Here is an 18,135-nt window from a genome sequence, read left to right on the forward strand (position 1 = left end):
TTGAGGTTAATTGCTAGGGTGGTGATGGGCAAAGGTAATTGCGCATCCGATTCCCGTAATCATAAAATCTGGCAGGGTATCGACTGATACCGGTGCCGAATTGGAGGTGCACGACTGTACTCGAACATGACTGATAAAAGGATAAGGCTTTTTGGCGGGTCATATGCGGGTATGGTCAACGTTGGGTTCACAGGGCACTTCAGGGCTTTTGTATCGGCGACAAAAGCTGCGAGTCAGTAGAGTCTAACTGGGCGCGAACGCACAGTGAGTTCATTTGACAGCTCTCTGTATGGCTGCACTCACTACGTTTTTCTAGTAGAAAGGACCTCAGTTGACGTGGAACGTAGAGATTGTGCTGGCACACTCAAGATGTATTTATTTATTTACAGTATATCGCCAATACTGATATCGGGCCCATGAACCGACTCGGTGTACTTCACCTAGCACGTCTCTGTAGCCAGGACTCTTGTCTCACAACATTATACTAACAGCACTTTATATTAATTGGTATGGTTTTGACAGTTCACACTGGAGAAGCTGAACGACACTGCGAAGCCTTGTAGATAAACTTAACAGAATACTGTGCTTCAAAAGTAATTCGGAGCTTAGAAAGAGGCAATACTATATATATATATAAACATGTTACTGTATCTTGTACATGCCTTAAAGAGCAACCGGTGTCTCAGTCGGACCCCAAATAACCCTGTATATATAAAAGCATGACTCTGAATATGTAGTCTAGCCATCGCATCAGCCTTTTTCGGTGATCACGTTGAATACTTAGATCTGTCTTTATGTCGGGAGCATTAACATTAGAAAAACTACAGTGGCTTGCTGGCTCATTACAAACTGTTTCGAACTGCCAAAGAGTTATGGGGTGTTAAATAAGCCAATGTTGAGCCAAGATTAGATTATTCAATACATCGTGACTCGTTTAAAACCGTTTGGAAGATTCAGTGATTACTGCAGTGCCGCTTTCTAAAATCAAGGTTTACAAAGAAAATATGTGCATCAAGGTATTGTCTACTTCGGCAAGTTTTACTTTTTTATCACGATAAGATAAATATCTCAGCCTACGCGGGATCCTAGTTGAGCGTTCAAGAAATTTGTTGGCTTGGGCTTACAACGTTAGTTGGACTCTGTAAATCAAGCGTTGGGTAATTTTGTTTTTGAACGACTCGCCTCGTTGAGAACAAACACGATGCACCATTGCACACACTATCGTAGTTAAACAAAATGCTTCTAGGCCATTTCCGCTGTCCTCCCAGCCTAACGCAATCATCCTAGTCTATAAGCATTTTTTTAATTCAATTACCGACGACATTTTATGCTGGACACCGGAGTCCTGCCAAACGCTTCATTAGCTCAAACCAAAAGAGAACCGATTGCTTTAAGTCATTCAATATCATCACTTGATGACTCTATTTCGTGTCGGAGTCACTGAATGGTGGGCATGCCCGAAGAAATATCAATAATGGGGTGGCTAGCCCTATAAAATATATGCTTTTGTCTTGAGAAATCTCGATATGATCACCAACTGCACAAATTCATGCAAATACGCTCTTAAGCGGTGATAATACCTGGTTAACTTTTTTTGGGTCGTATTCGGACATGGCCTGGATTCTGGTCGGGCATGCATTCTGCGATAATTCCAGCATTATCGAGCGTTCTGTCGATAAAATAAGCCAACCCAACAGTCGAAAGAGCGATCAGACCCCTACTTTGAGCTTGACAATCATTCCAATGACGACACTGACTGCTGGGTGGGCGGTAAATCGAAAAATGACGGATCACAACGGGTGTCGCAGGTAGTCAACGACAAGGGACTAGTTACTCCTAACACTTCGTTGGCCCATGAATGCGTAAAACTGGTAAATGAAGCGAATTACGGGCTGTGACCGCATCGTTTGAATTTAGGCTTAAATAAACTATCCGACCTAAATCCAGGTCATGTCTGCATACGACCCAAGAAAAAATCTTCCATAAATCATTATGTCGCTATTACCGAACGCTCCTAGTTGTAGGCTGAATAATCGATCTTTTCACTCTGTACTTATCTGCGTTTGCATTGCAAGATCGTGATTCTATACAGCCCTCTTCCATGCCGATTCACAACTGGGATCCGCTACTTGTCGAACATATCTATCTACTAAACCTAAAAAGAAAAAAAAATGCTGTGAAGTAAAAAAAAAAAAAACTTGTTCGATTTTTTTTTTACTTCTAGTGTAGAAACTGATGTTCTCTGTTATTGGAACTAGCTGTCTACCACGGGTTTTCCGTGGTAAAGATGTTAACCAGAAACTCATCAGCTAGCGACTTAGAACGGATAGGCGCCCTCAAGGTTGTCTAGGAAGTTCTCCTCATTGAAGGGTACCGTGGCTTCTCCAAAGTCATTGAGATTCAGTGCAGTGCGTGCAGCCTTGGGCATGTCTTCCCACACGACCAAATCCTGGAATTCTCCGGCCTCCGTTGTGACGTTGACGTAGTGACTGAAAGCATCTTCTTCGTACTTAAACTTGACGCTGGTTTCGTCGTCAACCATGTCTTCAGTCGGATCTTCAATGGTGAAGTACTCACCATCGTCGACTTCTGCTGACACGGCTTCGATCGTAGCATCGTCGCCCCCAGTCCTGTCGAGCCATAGAATGGCGTGTTCCCATGCGTGGCGGTGGCCAAAAGCACCTCTGCGGTCTCGAGGAAAATACCAGGCGTACATGATAGCGTACGAGCCCTCGTAAACGGAAGCACGAGCATAAATTTGAGAGCCGAGAGAAGGGTTTTGGCAGCTTTTAAGACTGACCAGGGAGAGGCCGGCGTTGGTGTTGCCGTCAGCATCAACGGCAGGGTACGGGTGACAACCGGTGTCGACGAGGAGTTGGGGCTTAAACTGGAGTGCAAGCGAATACTCGTTCGTGGAATCCTCGGTTTCCGGAAGCGGAACTACGCCATCATAGGCCAGTTCTTTGGCTTGGCTGCAGGCGAGAATACCCGCCATAGCGACAGTAAGACGCAGCATCATCGTTCTTGGTCCCTGATGAATTGGAAAGTGAGAAACTCAGCGCTAGGCACAGGTTTTAACGGTGAGCACATCCAGATCTTACTCCCAGCTGCATCCCGTGAGAGAAGTGCGGTTATCTCCATGAGATCTGCAAGTGTATTTGCCTGGAGTTGAGTTGTGTAGAATTTTGGTGCCACCGCGCAATCTATTGAGCACTACAGTGGCGAAATCGTCGTGCTAACGGCTCACCGTTGTACACTAAGATACCGCAGTTACATGGACGGAAAGAGAGAAAGCTAGACATATTTTCCGCCGTCACAATAAGCAGAGGAACCACTACGGCGAATTCAAGCCGTGGGATACACAGCGCACGTATTTTTTGAGCAGTAACGTCGGTTTCGATTTCGGCAAGATTACCGTCGAAGGGAAACCTACTTGATCACGCTTTCATTTCCAGTTGTGCCCACAATGTGGGCCACACGGCATGTCATCACACTGGAAGTGATGACACATACGATTTACTAAAAGTATCGTGTTACGAGGGCTCTTGGTCGAGAGTATCGAGCTCCGACGCACAGGCGTTTTGAATGATTTGTTGCTTCTGGACCCCGGTAAAGTGGCCTTGTTACTAAGATTTTGGTGGCCTATTGTACCGTCGATACCGCAAAACTGGTCATGGTAGTGCCCAGGGTGGGACAAGAGCGCATCATCAATGGATTATTCCGATTAATTAGTGGATTCATCTTCAATTACCATGATAGTGATTTAAAATGTTGCTTCACCATCGAGTTAGTGAATGGGAGTCCAAAGTTGAATGCATTTATAAAGGGGCATGGATTGTAGATCAGTTCAAAACCTCAAAAAAAAAAGAAAGATAATTATCTACTTCGAAGTAGTAATATATATATTAGTTATAAAATCCAGTAAAATAGTAATAAATTAATATGTATGTTAATCTAATTATATGATAGTTCCTAAAGAATTAGCAACTTTGATGGAGCGCAGTCGTAGAACCTGTATCTGGAATGAACCTTTAAAATAACCTGATTTTGTTCTGCCGTTTAGAACTTGTTACGGCGACATCAAGGACGTAGCGTTGCGTCCTATATGCGAGGAGCCAATTCATTTATCTAATTTACTTATTTAACGTCCTTACGAACGCTATGTGGTGCGACTGGCTCTTTGGTTTTGGTGATGCAGGCCATTCAATTCGTCGTACATTTCGACGGGGGTCCAGAGTCTGGACCGATGTTTTTTTTTGGGTCTCCAGACCTATTCCGCACAGGAGTTTTCCCAATACAGGGACCACATCTGGCTAATATTCCCAAAGCAGGGACCAAGTCTCAATGCAGGGAGATGAAACCAATTATAATGTGGACCACTGACAAAACAACAACCTATCAGGGCAATAAGCGGATCCCAGTGGTGCAGAAAAAGATTTCAGAAGCGCTGATCACTTTCCCTCTGTCACAGAACACAGCTCGATCTTCCAATTCTATCCCAGCTTGACGACACTGCTAAAAAAAAAAACACAAAATATTCTTTTCATTTTCTACATTCATCATTGCGGTGGCGAGAGTCACATTTTGGTTGTTTCCATCCCTTCCTAATAGAAATAGCACCACACCATTGTAGTTAGAATGCTTTGAATGTCCACCATCAAATCCTAGTAACGGAAGTAATCCACTTTGAGCTTGGATATTCACTCCAATAGCAAGAAAGCACCGCAAAACCCGGTCATGTTGATCTACTTCAAGACAAACGTGTGTGCCCCCATTAACGTCCTGTAGATCGGCCAGCATCGACGGTATACCAGCAAAAGACTTGATCAAATCTCCTGCCAAAACCTTTGCTATCTTGTCTTTCACACGATAAAACGTTGAACGTCGTCGTTGTAAGTTGACGAGGTCGCCTGCTCGGACCAAGGCCACAACCGCTTTGCGCTTTAAAGACTTAGCACTCGTCACAGCCGCAATCAGAGCAGGTAAACATGCCATTTGCCGCCAGTTAGGTTCGGCAACAGAGGCACAGAAGTCATTGTGTCGAGTGTTGAGATTCGAAACCGACATGTACGCTCCATTGGCCTCCTTCTTCCGCGTACTTGTCACTTTTCAATCACACCCTTGCCCACTGCACATGTACGTCTTGCTTTTCCCACCTGAGTTTTTTTCTTGATGCACAACTTGTTTTCATTGTACATGTAGTCCTCGAGGTATTCCGTTGCACACTTAATGGATTGAAATCGTTGATGTTTTTCAAACAAAGAAGTCCCGCATTTTGTCTGTAAATCAAACACAGTTCTTGTGGATGGCATCATCGTGCACCGTTGCTTTAGGTGGTTAATGAGGACTGAGGGAGCGGTTAGGACCTGAAGCGTAGTTGGTTTTTAAAGTGGAGTTGCTAGTGGCGGGTGCTGTAGCTTGCTTTCTTCGTGATGTCGCTGTAGGCGTATCCGGTGTAGTAGCTCGTGACAGAGCTGATGTCGCTGAAGAAGACTGGCCTGTCGTCGAATAATGGAGCTGTAGTGGCTTGAAGCGTTGCAATTCTTGTTGGCGGTAGTGCTAGTAGATGATAGATGCTGACGGTCGAGTTGTGGTCGGTGGAGTATGAGTAGATGCTGGTTACCGGGTTGTAGTTGCTGAAGAAGCTTCAGTTACTAGATGCGGCGCTGTACTTGTTCAACTGAGGAGCTGTCGTCGACAGCGGAGCTGTAGTTGTTGTATGCGGTGCGATGTTGTTGAATAAGAAGAATTACTAGCGGTGGTGCTGCAGGCACTGGCAGGGGAACTCTTGCTGACCAAAGAGCTATGTTCCAAGGACGGGTTGTTGTCGCTCTTTAGGTTGTCTCATCGATTCTGGTCTGTCAGTGGTCCACATTATAATTGGTTTCATCTCCCTGCATTGAGACTTGGTCCCTGCTTTGGGAATATTAGCCAGATGTGGTCCCTGTATTGGGAAAAGCCCCTCCGCACAGCGCGCATAAAATGGATAATCTGACAGTATTAATACAAATTAACCTCCCTTAGCTAATACAAACCGTGGAACAACTTTTGATCAAGTTTAGCAAGTTGATCGTGTTAAAGCGGTTGGTGTGGTGCACATTCCTGGAATTTAGTGGGATTTGAACGAAATATTTCAAAGCTAGAAATTTATGGAAATATCTGATGATACTCCAGACTTTCCACGGCATCCTTGTTGTGACCCTTTTCAGAAACTGATTTCCGATAAAATCGGCTTAGAATGGGCGAACACGTGATTTCATGTCGATATATATCAAGATTCCTACTAGCAGTGAGTAAAATCTTTTATTTTGACAGCATTTGCCGGCACACACGTTGTATCAAGTTTCAGTTTGGACAGTATAACCAGGGGACTTTACAAAAAACAAGTCTACGAGGTCGGTGGAACCAAATCCTATCAAGTACGACAGGATATCACGATATGCAAGCTCATCGTAGACAGGTTGGTTCAGTAATTAAGCCCACAAATGTTCGAAAACCTTTATTGCATTAAAAATATCGCGTCTGAATTCTCATGTACTTAACCAGATGAATACATCTAGAACAGAGCCACGGAAAGAAGAATGTGGTTGCTCCAGTTAATGTTAGACACTCGAGAAAAGCGTTTTCGATAGTCAGTGTAGATAGTGGCTTTGAGTCCTACTTAGTACTGCTAGAACGGATATGCTTTTTCGATGTTGCTTTGAAACTTTGCGTCGTTCATTGGCGCCTGAGACCAGAAGAATTTTGTGCTTCCCAGCGCATCTTGTGCTGCATCAGTCATGTTGCTCCACATGGCCAAGTCTTGAAATTTGCCAGCTTTCGTGGTGGCTGACAGATAATGCTGAGTTTGAATGAGCCAAGTGTACTTGAGCTTGACGCTGGAGCCGTCCATGTGTTTTGCTCTTGGAGGCTTGTATGTTTTGTAGCCAAGCAAGTGCTGCGCCGTCACCGCGAGCAGCTCAGCGCTGGTGTCCAGGCTGTCCAGCCACACAATGGCGTGCTCCCAGTCATGACGATGGCCGACCCACATCGGCGAAACCATGTAATCTCTCGGGAAGTACCAGGCGTACATGATGGCCACTACACCTTCGTATTCGGTTACCCGGCCGTACACTTGCGAGCCCAAGGGCGATCCCTTGCACGAAGTTAGAACTTCGGTAATTCCGAGGCCAGCATTGGTGTTACCGTCAGCGTCAACAGCAGGGTACGGGTGACATCCGTTGCTGATATGTAACTGCGGCTTGAACTTCAGTGCGACCTTGCTCTCGGTCGTTGTGGGTAGAACCTCGGGGAATGGAGCCACTTCGTCGTATTCAAGCTTCACGGCTGGAACGGAGGCTAAGCAGCTTAGGGCAACCGCGCAAAAAGCTAAGAACTTCATTCTTATTTGACTGCGAAACTTGGGATCAAATGGGAAGTGAGCAGGAACGATAAATCGACGGCCCCCAGCGTAAGACCTTCGTACTAACAGTAAGTGGATTTGATTGTGGCCAATTGGAGGTAGTAAATAAGCTTCCTCCCCGGCGTTCATTTCTGTAGAAGACAAGATCCTTCAATGGAGAAGGTGAATGATGAGCTTCCATCCAGTGCAGGATTACAAAGGAAATCCAGAATGAAGCCCATACTTGTATCAGATAGACACCATAGGCCAAAACGTTGCATTGCATCAATTTTTTTTTTCCCATCTGGTTTGTTTACCCCAACGCTATGGTACATCGAATAATGCAATCGCTTCAAGTCTTACAGAACTCTCCCTCGATAACCGTAGCTCGGGCTTTGATTACCTGCCATATCTGCTGAAAATGATTTTACAGAATATAAATGTTTTTGGATTCAGTTGCTAGTATTCCTCTGAAATAATATATATAATGTCCCACCTACGCAGAGAATATAGACACAATATGGGAGGACGGATGTCATGGGGCTGCAAATTTCGGAAATTGGAGGAGTTAGGAGGTATTCTATCACGCTGCCTAAACCCAAATCTGACCTTCCTGCGCATCAACCCTATAGAGCTGAGCGGATTTTGGTCCTGCTTAAACCTGGGTTTAAGCCTGTGTGTTGCGCACCGGATCTTAAACCACCAGCATGGATTCATGTAGCCGAGCGAGTTGGCTTTTACCTCCTCCTGTTGGTTTTCGTACAAGTTAGATAAACGAAAACCGCGAATGTAAGTAATCATGATTGCAACCTCTCCAACACTTTTACCAAAGATGTTTGTGTCTGACCAGACATAGGAGTTAACTTGAGACAGAATTCAACATGGTTGCTGATCCAGACTGGTATCATAAAAGAGCCAATTTGCCGCTGTTGGCAAGCATTGGTACGTAGCTTCCAGCGAGCGTTGAGCGGGTGCTGTAGTATGATTAAGGGCACTAGTGGAGAGGCTACTCGATCCTCCAAACCGAGCAACATTATGATCAAGGGGAAGGAAACAGCGTTGTTGTGTTTTCGGACGGGCCCTGAGTTGAGTCTCTGTACAGAAATAGCCGTTATTAGGCCATTAACAAGGGCATTTATTCCCTTATTAAGGACAACAGATGGCTCCCAGTCTGGAGCAGCAACACGTGCCTTAACATATTCCATTGTCGAGTCACAGGCACCTTCAGTGCGACGGACACGATAGGCAGCATGGCATAGGAAGTACGGACGAGCAGCTTTTCTTTAAATAGCAAATGCTTCAAACAGCATTTTCCTGTTCTCTTGTTTGTGAGTGGTAGTGCGAGGATATACCCCACAAGGTGGTGGCAAAGCGCAGACAAGTTTTCTGTGACAACCTCTTAGCCCAAGCTGTCGTACCATATATGCCGCATAATCATAGTTTATACGCATTATGATTATGTTGGCGGCTTCGACACTGTGAGCTTAGAAGGTTTGCCTGGTTAGATAGAATCTATAAGCTCCTTGCCACACAGTAGTAATTTGAAGTACTCGCAAGCACGCTCGGAAAATTATCTCAATCTACACTTCTTGTGCCCTTATTTACCTAGCTGAATCTCATCGATATTAATCTACTCCGTCCCGAATGTGGTGGTGTACACCTCTTGTGCCTTATTTACCAAGCTGAATCTCATAGTTATTAATCTACTCCGTCCCGAATGTGGTTTCTGAAATGGATTTTAGAGAACGTTGGCCTGCCCACATCTTATTCTTCAAACATTGCTTCAATTTTATATTTTTTGCCTTTGTAATTGAATTTCATAGTGAGAGATACTTCGAAAAAGCACTGTGGACTTATCACAGAATAATCATATCCTCCACTTTTGCAAATGTCCACTTGGAAGTTCAATTCGTCGCGTTTACTTACCGAGCTATCTGCTCGATATCGTTATAAACCACAAGCGGTTGAACTCGGCTGTACAAGCTTACGACAGTTTGCAGTTCGGCTCGTCACCGTCCTCATTTTCAGCCTCAGAAGCGTTCTCCATTTCTACTATATCATCTTCTTGAAATGTTTCCGGGTTGATGCTGCTAGTCGGTTCCGCAGCCACATTGGGGTGGGTGTCACTTAAAGCCTGGGTCCTGCGCTTAATCAGTGCCCCATACACGCGCCCAACAAACAGGGTTCTCTCGGTTGTTCCTACTTGAGAATTCATCCTTGCAGTCCTTCGTCCACAATATCCTGAATGGGAACCAACACAGGTCTGCTTGTTGGGGCATTCGCTTCCTTTAGGACAATCAGCAACGCGGAATTGCGGGTTAAACCAGCAAACCTCAGCAAAAGAATGCGACTTAACGCAGTTAGCGTTACCGCAAGCATCGAAGTCCTCGCAAAGAAGCTTTTTATCCTTGAGAAACCCTTTAGGAATAGACCCCTTGTCGTGGTCAAAGACGCACCGCGACTGACATTGAGTGTCAGAAGAAATCGGGCATTTGAGTATCATTGCAAGGGGATTAGATTCCAGGGCTTCCAAGCGAGAGTGAGACTCGGTACATGTTTCAACACCAACGTGATTCTCACACTTAGTGCACAATCGTGCCTTGGAGACCACCTTCATGTGTTCTAGTACTTGTTCGTACTTGACCCGATCAACATCGGAGCATTTGTTTAATGCTTCGTCGTAACGGAGCATATAGCTGTGACCTTGTTGCTTTAAACGCAGAAAGGACTCATCAGTACCTCCAACGTCCGTTAGAGATACCTGCTGGGTGACTTCACTTAACTCGCAACTTGGTACACCTTCAACGTCTTCACGGCTCTGTAAACATGTTGTCTTGGAGGCCAGTACTGAAAATGTTCGCGAGATAAAGAGTGCTGATTCAGTTTTTCCAACCGTGTTGTTCATGATCGGGTCTCTTTTTTCGTGATACTCGCTGTGATACAGCGAACATTTTTCCTTTCGCTTGCACGAATCTCCTTGAGGGCATTTGTTCACTCGAAATATGGGGAAAAACCAGCAGATTTCTGCGATCGAGTGCGACTTCGTACAAGTTTCATCCTCACAGTTCTCCATTAACTCGCAGAGCAAATTTTTCGTCTTGAGAAAGTCTTTAGGAACGGGTTTATCTCCGTGGTGGAATATACAAAGGCCCTTTTCGTGAATGAAATCGTCGCGACAATCCACTGGAGTGGGGCATGTCAGCACTATCGCCAAAGGATTAAAAGATAACGCCTCAATGACACTGTGTGACGAGGCGCACAGATTCGTGCTGTCGTCTTGCTTGTAGTGTTCTCCATTCATACACATTCGCGCTGTCGGCACCATCTGCATTTGACTTAGCACACGAGTGTATTTCTCTTGGTCCAAGCTCGAAATCTGCATCTGACTCACACGCTTCTTGTGATATTTGATCAAATCAGAGGGTCTAGTCGCCAATTGGTTTCGTTGCGCACATGCAGTCGGGGATTTATTTGCTTTCGCCTTCGACGGTGATGGTAACGGTACCTTTCTCAATGCCTCAAAGGTGCGCTCGGGAAATAGAATTCGTTCTGCAACCCCAATGTATTCCTTGGTTCCTGGAATTCTCTTTTTCTTGTGGAATTCTTTATGGAACGCACTACAATTGCGTTTCCATTGGCAATCGTTTCCTTGAACGCATTCGTCGGTCCTGAAGTTCGGGTTAAACCAACAAACTTCTGCCAAAGAATGCGATCGGAGACACTCAGGATTCTTACAACCAGCAAGACTCCAGCACAAAATCTTTTTACACCATCGGAAGGTCCCAGCGCCTTTAAAGTCGCCGTGATTGAATAGACAGCATTTGTTCTTGTGCGCAGAGTCATGCCACAAAGTTTTAGGAACCGGACACTTGAGCGTCGCAATAAGCGGATTAAAAGCCAGTGCCTCGAGCGTACTGTGCGACTCCCCGCAATCAGCATTACTGCACGAAATTCCGTTTACACAAACTCGAGCTTTAGGTACCTTTTCCATGTGCATCAGAGTGTCCTCATATTTTGCCCGTGAACTGTCGATCAAGTACTCTCTGTAGTAAGTAGCTAAGTTAATCGGCTGCTTTGCTGCCACAGGAGAGTATTCTCCACCGCGCGATTCAACTTCTTCAGGCAAATTCGTAATGTCTGAACCTTGGGATAACTGTTCACTGGAAGTGACAAATATTCCGCTTTCTTCTCCAATTTTAATCTCCACTGGTAGCTCGTCATTTGCATGGGGCGGGGCTGATGGTTCTTTCCTCGGGCTAGTGCTCGGGCTAGTTGCATCGGCGACTGTTTCTCGCTTTTTTGGGCTTTTCTTTCCACTAGCTTCCAACGTGCGCGCTAGCTGGACAGCTTGGCAAGCTTGAAAAACTACTGGCAGCGTCTCAGCCATAGCACCCACTGCCCCGCAAAGCTCGATTTGTTGACAAAAACTCAGTTTTCCACGGTTGTGCGAGGCGTAATTCCCAGTATTTAAGAACACAAACAGCGCAGCCTTGAGGCGCTTAGTCGTCTCCTTGAAGTCCTCACCTTTGCCAGATGAATACGATTCTTCATCATACACAATATCCGAATACATCATCCGGATTTGCTCCAGAAATGGCTGCATACATTCCACCACGAGGCGTCCTAGAAAAAGCTTCTTGTCTCCATTCTTTCCTCCCGGTGAGGCCCCTGGGATCGCGTGTACGCCCAATGCTCGGACATTTAGCGCCTCCATATACAGAGGCAGCAGTTTGTTCAGCGTCGTACGGGCGTCGTTGCCTTCTCCAGTTTTGATGTCTACTTGGAGCTCTGCAACTAACGTTTTAGCTCTTGTGCAGGCCTCCTCCTCTCCCACCCACTCGATCAGGCCTCGATGCACTTCAGGACGTGCAAAGAGCTCGTCGATCATGGCGTTGAGGCCTGACTTCGGGGGAGAAGAAGGTGTTTTAGTCACGGTTGAGAGCTGTGCACAGACTTCGTCCTGGAGTTTGTGGAGTATTCGGAGCTGGTCGGATTGGGCCACGACAAACTTGGTGATTGCATTGTCGAACTGCATGCGAAGGACGGCGTCCGGGCCAGCGGCAGGAGCATCCGAGGCTTGCATCGTCAACTGCTGTCTTCGTTAGGGCGACGTCGATGTAAAAAAAGACTGTAGCAGATGATTGGCCCAATTTCTTTTTAATCTCTTAGAGATCATATCTGACCTCAAACAGTTAATTCACTATCGATTTCCATTGCTGTACAGTAATGTAATCCGTTTCGCGGGGGTAGACCCTATAGGATTTGCGAACACATCAGGTTTGAGCACATTTACTATTATGCCTTTCACTTGTTTTGGCGGGGAACGATCTGTGAACTTAGCAGGTATCGCACCGTCGCTGGCTTTTGTGGTTATGCTAATACGAAACTTGTACAAACGGAAGATTACAAAACTAAGTGTACGCTTAACCCTTTCGCGAACAAGGGGGCAAAATGCCCCTGTTCACCTGAACACGGTACTGCGTCCCAGTGTAAATATTATAGTATCAAATTGCAATATTTGATCGTCGGTTTATGAAAAGGGGCAAAATGCCCCTTCCCGCTTGCCCACGGTACCACCAGTTTTATTTAAGATTTATTCTAGGACGTATTTTGTCCAATCATAATGGCTAATTCAAAATAAACAAGTTCTCTGGATATTTATATCCAGAGTTTTAGGGGGGATCGGAAAGCCTCGACGATCCTGTCAAATAACATTTTATGTATATATCTGTAATTATTTGAAACCTAAGAGCGAATATTTATATACTAAAATGACTCAGAAACTAATAAACTGTTTTCTTGTATGCCCACAAGGGTGAATGTTGACCCTGTCGGCCTAGAACAACATTCAACCAACCTTGTACGAATGTAATCCAGTCACATTCAAGCTACCTTATGGCTTCAACTTAGGGATCGAAGCAACTAGAACTACGGAGCAGTTAGTAAATACAATCACACAAACGTCATGCGTCCAGCTTCAGATATACATGCATCTTGATGCAGCATGTACTCAATACGAAATTAACACTGCGATACGTTTGAAATTGATTTAGAGACGGCAACCATCAAATTCTCAACTAAGAAAAGTAAAAAAAGTCCAATTGTCGCTGGCGAAGTGGGGGCCATCCTTATTCGCGCTTCAGTTTCTTCCTATTGACAAATATTATATTATTAAATATTGAGTATCCAAATATCCAAAGCTTCCCGGGCGCAGCACGGCATTAGTAAATATATAAGAATAAATATTCAAAGTATAGATTTAAAGTTTCAGCAGAAAACAATGACGACATGCACGTATCCAGAGGAGATACAGGTGGGGTACCGCGAAGAGGGACCTCAAGTTGCTCCAGCGAGCTGAGCTTCACACGAGTAGATACCTGTACTGATCCAATCATCTCTTCCATGTCGAGGCGCCTTTGAAAACGGAACAAGCCGAGATGACTCAGTTCAGCGACGCTCGCAATGCAACCCGTGTAAATGATTTAAATAATGTAAACACACGAAATATATTGCGTAAAGTAAGTACTGTATAAATTGATTACAAGTACAACATGATCAAACACTACTTGCAGGTACGCTGCCGAGGTATGCTGACCATCCTGCTAAGCTTGATAGTCTACGATATGGCGACAAGCCAGTATCAGCCACAAATCGTATCACACACCCTATTCCGCCGGAAAGATGGTGCCTCGAAGCAAGCGCGGTCTTGCTAGCGCACTGAGTGGCTCAACAAAACGAACAAGAAGGCAGATAGCACCCCCTCGCAGTCAAGACAAGGCCGAGGCCAAGATCGATAACTCCACGTTTTTCAAGGCTGTATGGAGAGAGCTTCGCGCCGACGGGTGGTATCACAACCAGCCACCACGAAGAGCGAGTGATTCTTTTTATTGTTATATTCGTCCAGGGGCTAGCTTAAAAGACCAGAAAGGTGTCGACTTTTTTTGTTGGTGAACAAGCGTTGTTGACGTTCTATTTGCGAGAGATCGCTGCTCGGGTAGATGAAGGTCAGTTTGCTCATAAATTGCCTTGGAGTTTTTCTAACATTTCAGTTTTGTTCGCCGCTGAAAACAATTATTTAGAGAAAGTGTTGCCAAATGCAGCCTCAGTACCTCAACACGAAACGGACATGATTATCAACGAGCCAGGTGCACAAGGCACTGGTGCTCGCAGTGCCTCCCAAAGTGAGGACGTCAGTATCTGCTCCGAGGGCGAGATAAGCGACGACTCAGATTGGGCAAGCAGCAACGCGTTTCAACAAGAACACACCACCCTGAATTTACCCAACAGCAACGATCCTGTAACGACTGCTGGCACGACGGATCAAAACCAATTTACACCGTACCGTAGTGACGAGGTCAACAATGATGTCGTACAAGGTAAAACTAGCATTTAGTATTTATGCCAGCAAACCAAATATTTGTAGTAACGTGTTTGTTTGACCATGCAACGCCTAGGTGTTTCAGTAATCCAATACCATCGGCTCCCGACACTCGGTGGAATTGTTACGCCAGTTCATCAATCCGAGACGCATCCAGTTGAGGTGACACGGCGACGTGCCGTTGAACACTCCAATCATGGCGATGCTGCCGCTACTGAAGCAACAAATACCTCACAAAACAATAGTATCGCCGATACGGCAGGAGGTAACGTTTAGCATTAGATCTATTGCGAGAGTGTGCTTCATGTATCTGACATTGTGTTTTATATATTATGTTGATAGCGGAGGCACATGAGACGATGCTGTCATTGTATCCAGCCACTCGTGATGCTTCTGGACCTGCTCCATTTGTACCGTCGTTCTACGTCAACACGCTTGTGGCTTTTGCACCATCACGTGAAAGCTGAATGAAAGCGAAGGTCTACAAGAAAGTTGGAACAGCGTACATTGTGGGACGTATTTGCACTACCGTCAAGCCGAAGAATACAAAAGGAAACAAGAACAAGAATCGGAAGACGACATCAAGCGAAAAAACACCACTGCTTTTCCAAGTGCAATGGATTGATTCGCAGTTTCAGTCTGAGCCCGAGGTCATCTCGCTTAGCTTGGTGCAAAAGGGTCACGCCAACTACAATCTTCTCATGGCAACGTCGAACACCTCATATTGGCAATCGCTGTGTGAAGCTGGTGATAACGCACTATATATCGATGATAGTATTGACGAACTGCGGGAAGCTCCGATTTCCTACTGCCCCCAGCAGTTGCTTCCCACGAGTTTGGCAAAGGTCGAAGCTATCAAGAGCATGAGGTTCGATCCAACCGCCTCCATGACCCAACCAGATTCTCTATTTCAGCGAGATGACGGCTCGACTAGCACCAAGCTTCGTCCTGAGTTCAGATACATTTTCGAGCATTTAGCATCTGCCAGCTTCTTTGCCTATCTACCTCTGTACTTTTGGCAACAAGTATTACATGAAACCAATGCGTACGCGCAGGTGCACCAGTTATCTATCGGCGAGCCGTTTGTGCTGCAGGAGATCATGACCTTTTTGGGCATCTTGTTTTACATGGAGATCACAGTGAAAGGAGAGTACGCGAATTATTGGGGTCGACAAGCAGAAGAGGGCATGTTTGGAGTCCCGAGCCTGGATCTGGAAAACATCATACCTCTGAAAAGATTCAAGCTACTGCGCCAAGCTTTTTCCTTTCGCAGTGATATTAGTATGGAGGTTATTCAACGTGATCCCGCTGCTCGAATCCGGACCTTTCTGAATGTGTTGAAGGTGACAGGAGGCAAATACGTTGACCTCGGCCGTGATCTGGCACTGGATGAAGCAAGTGTTGCTTGTCGATCGCGCTTTGGTCGGCATCTTATCGTCTACAATCCTCGAAAGCCTGGTGGCAAATACCATTTCAAGTTGTATATGCTGTGCTGTGCTACAAGCTGGATTGCAGTCAATTACCGGCTTCACTGGGAAAGTGTGCTGGAGGATCGCTTGAGAGGTTTGACAGATTCAACCGAGGCTCAAGCCCTTGGAAACGAGCTTTCGGATGGCGCTCAGATTTGTCAGATTGTGCTGGAAGTTGTCCGTCCGATATACGCTTCCAACCGAGTGGTCAACACTGATAATTTCTACACCTCAGTCCAGCTACTGCAAGCACTGAAGCTGAAGGGTTTGTTCGGCCGAGGCACGGTTCGGGGAGCAAGCAAGCACTTCCCCAAGCATGTCATGCTAGAAAAGAACATGAGCATCAGATGTGAGTACCGCCAAGGCGTCTCGGTTGTTCATCCAATGGTAGCGGCGTTTTGGTGTGACGGAAGTATCGTCAGTATTGTATCTAACCCTGATGCGTCAGAAGCAACAACCGTTCGTAGACTGGTATCGAGCGAACACCAAGAATTTGAGGCGCCGACGGCTGTCAAGAACTACAACACACATATGCAGGGAGTCGATCGGTTGGATCAACTTCGAGCTCGGTTTTCAATTGCAGACAGCCATTCGTTTCAGAAGTGGCATAAGAAATTAGCGATGTCACTCGTCGATGTCGCTCGCTGCAATGCTTACTTGACTCGCAAAATGGTTGACACCCCGGCAAGTACTCGCGACCCCCATCGCAGCTTTATGATGGAGCTGACAACCGAGCTTATCTCAGCTAAATGGGCTGCCGCGCCAAGTGAGGGCCGAATCCTGTATTCAAGCCCCAATGCTGTCCAACCTGAGCTGCTGTCGCCGGCACCAATTAGCCCGGCGTATGTAGTGAGTTCGTACTTCGAGAGTCCCAAGAATGTGTGTACAGCGGTCGCATCGGAAGCGGCGGCAGTGCATTGTTTGTCGGTGGGAAAATCGGTATCCAACGGAAGTGACCGACTACTGTGTTATCCACGGTGTTTGTATATGCAAAGGATATTTTGACGCGGAGCCCGAGCCATACATGTGCCCTCAAGCGACGTGGACCTGTTGGGTGAAATTCCACAAGTTCTACCTCCAAAAGCAGTTGTTCTCTACAAAAGGGCGGTTGCGGAAGACGTCTCAGCTTTACCAGGTCAAGGTTGGTTTACAACAACAACCACAAGCAGTTCGCGAACGAGGCCGATCCGTCGTGAGGCAAGTGGTGCTCTAAACATGAGGTACGACAGCTTTATGATTGTAGTAAGCCATGCGGTTAAGGGTATGACTGCTCAATGCTTTTATCTGTGGTGACCAGCCGTGTTAGATGGATTCAAATCTGGATGCAATTGCCGAGTGGTGCGGAGCTTGTCTTGACCTCAACGTCGAAGAGAACAAGCCCGATGCCGCTGTCGTTGGGCAAATCACTCGGGGCGGTTCTGCAAGGCGCGGATTGCATTTCTCCCGAGCCACTATATTGAAACTCCAGTCCGAATTCCAGGAAGAACATTAGCGACGCCGACTCGCTCATTCGCCGCGAATACAAGCAGAGAGCGACAATCGTCGACGTTGAATAATGAATAATGAAGTACTAGCTTTTACACGACAAGCAGAAGCAACCACGAAGTTCAATGAGCAGCACAGCAACGTATCACTTTACTTACCAATAAAGTCCCTGCTGCATCTTTGAACCCAAGCCCGTGAAAGCGCTCGACGACAGCAATCACGGAAGTGACTTCTGAAACAGCTTCTGGCCACAGTATCGATCCAGTCTCCTCGCCTCGATCTTGTTTCTTTCGCGGATCAATCCTCCCTACAACTCCATGTCAACATGGATTTATGCTGGCAGTGACTGCCCTCGCTGGTATATCATACGCATCAATGTTCCTTGCTTGGATCCGTTCACTTGAGTGAATGGGAATTCTGCA

At 46.0% G+C, this 18,135-nt stretch overlaps 4 protein-coding genes across 4 annotated transcripts; 1 reads left to right on the forward strand and 3 right to left on the reverse strand.

Annotated features, from left to right (window-relative positions):
* Positions 1-2,317: 2,317 nt before the first annotated feature.
* Positions 2,318-3,019, reverse strand: PPTG_15219 (hypothetical protein; the record flags this gene model as incomplete). The annotated part of the gene is made up of 1 exon (XM_008912591.1): positions 2,318-3,019. One exon carries the CDS (start codon positions 3,017-3,019, stop codon positions 2,318-2,320), a length of 702 nt encoding a protein of 233 aa, XP_008910839.1.
* A 3,651-nt stretch (positions 3,020-6,670) lies between these two features.
* On the reverse strand, positions 6,671-7,381 carry PPTG_15220 (hypothetical protein; the record flags this gene model as incomplete). The annotated part of the gene is made up of 1 exon (XM_008912592.1): positions 6,671-7,381. The coding sequence occupies one exon, from the start codon at positions 7,379-7,381 to the stop codon at positions 6,671-6,673; it is 711 nt and encodes a 236-aa protein (XP_008910840.1).
* Positions 7,382-9,149: 1,768 nt separating this feature from the next.
* On the reverse strand, positions 9,150-12,538 carry PPTG_15221 (hypothetical protein). Its single transcript, XM_008912593.1, has one exon. The coding sequence runs from the start codon at positions 12,462-12,464 to the stop codon at positions 9,366-9,368; it is 3,099 nt and encodes a 1,032-aa protein (XP_008910841.1). The 5' UTR covers positions 12,465-12,538; the 3' UTR covers positions 9,150-9,365.
* A 1,394-nt stretch (positions 12,539-13,932) lies between these two features.
* PPTG_15222 (hypothetical protein) lies at positions 13,933-15,226 on the forward strand (the record flags this gene model as incomplete). The annotated part of the gene is made up of 4 exons (XM_008912594.1): positions 13,933-13,966; positions 14,461-14,757; positions 14,836-15,024; positions 15,102-15,226. 4 exons carry the CDS (start codon positions 13,933-13,935, stop codon positions 15,224-15,226), a joined length of 645 nt encoding a protein of 214 aa, XP_008910842.1.
* Positions 15,227-18,135: the final 2,909 nt, after the last annotated feature.

The sequence above is a fragment of the Phytophthora parasitica genome (genome assembly GCF_000247585.1).
Source record: "Phytophthora parasitica INRA-310 unplaced genomic scaffold supercont2.48, whole genome shotgun sequence".
Taxonomy (NCBI): domain Eukaryota; phylum Oomycota; class Peronosporomycetes; order Peronosporales; family Peronosporaceae; genus Phytophthora; species Phytophthora nicotianae.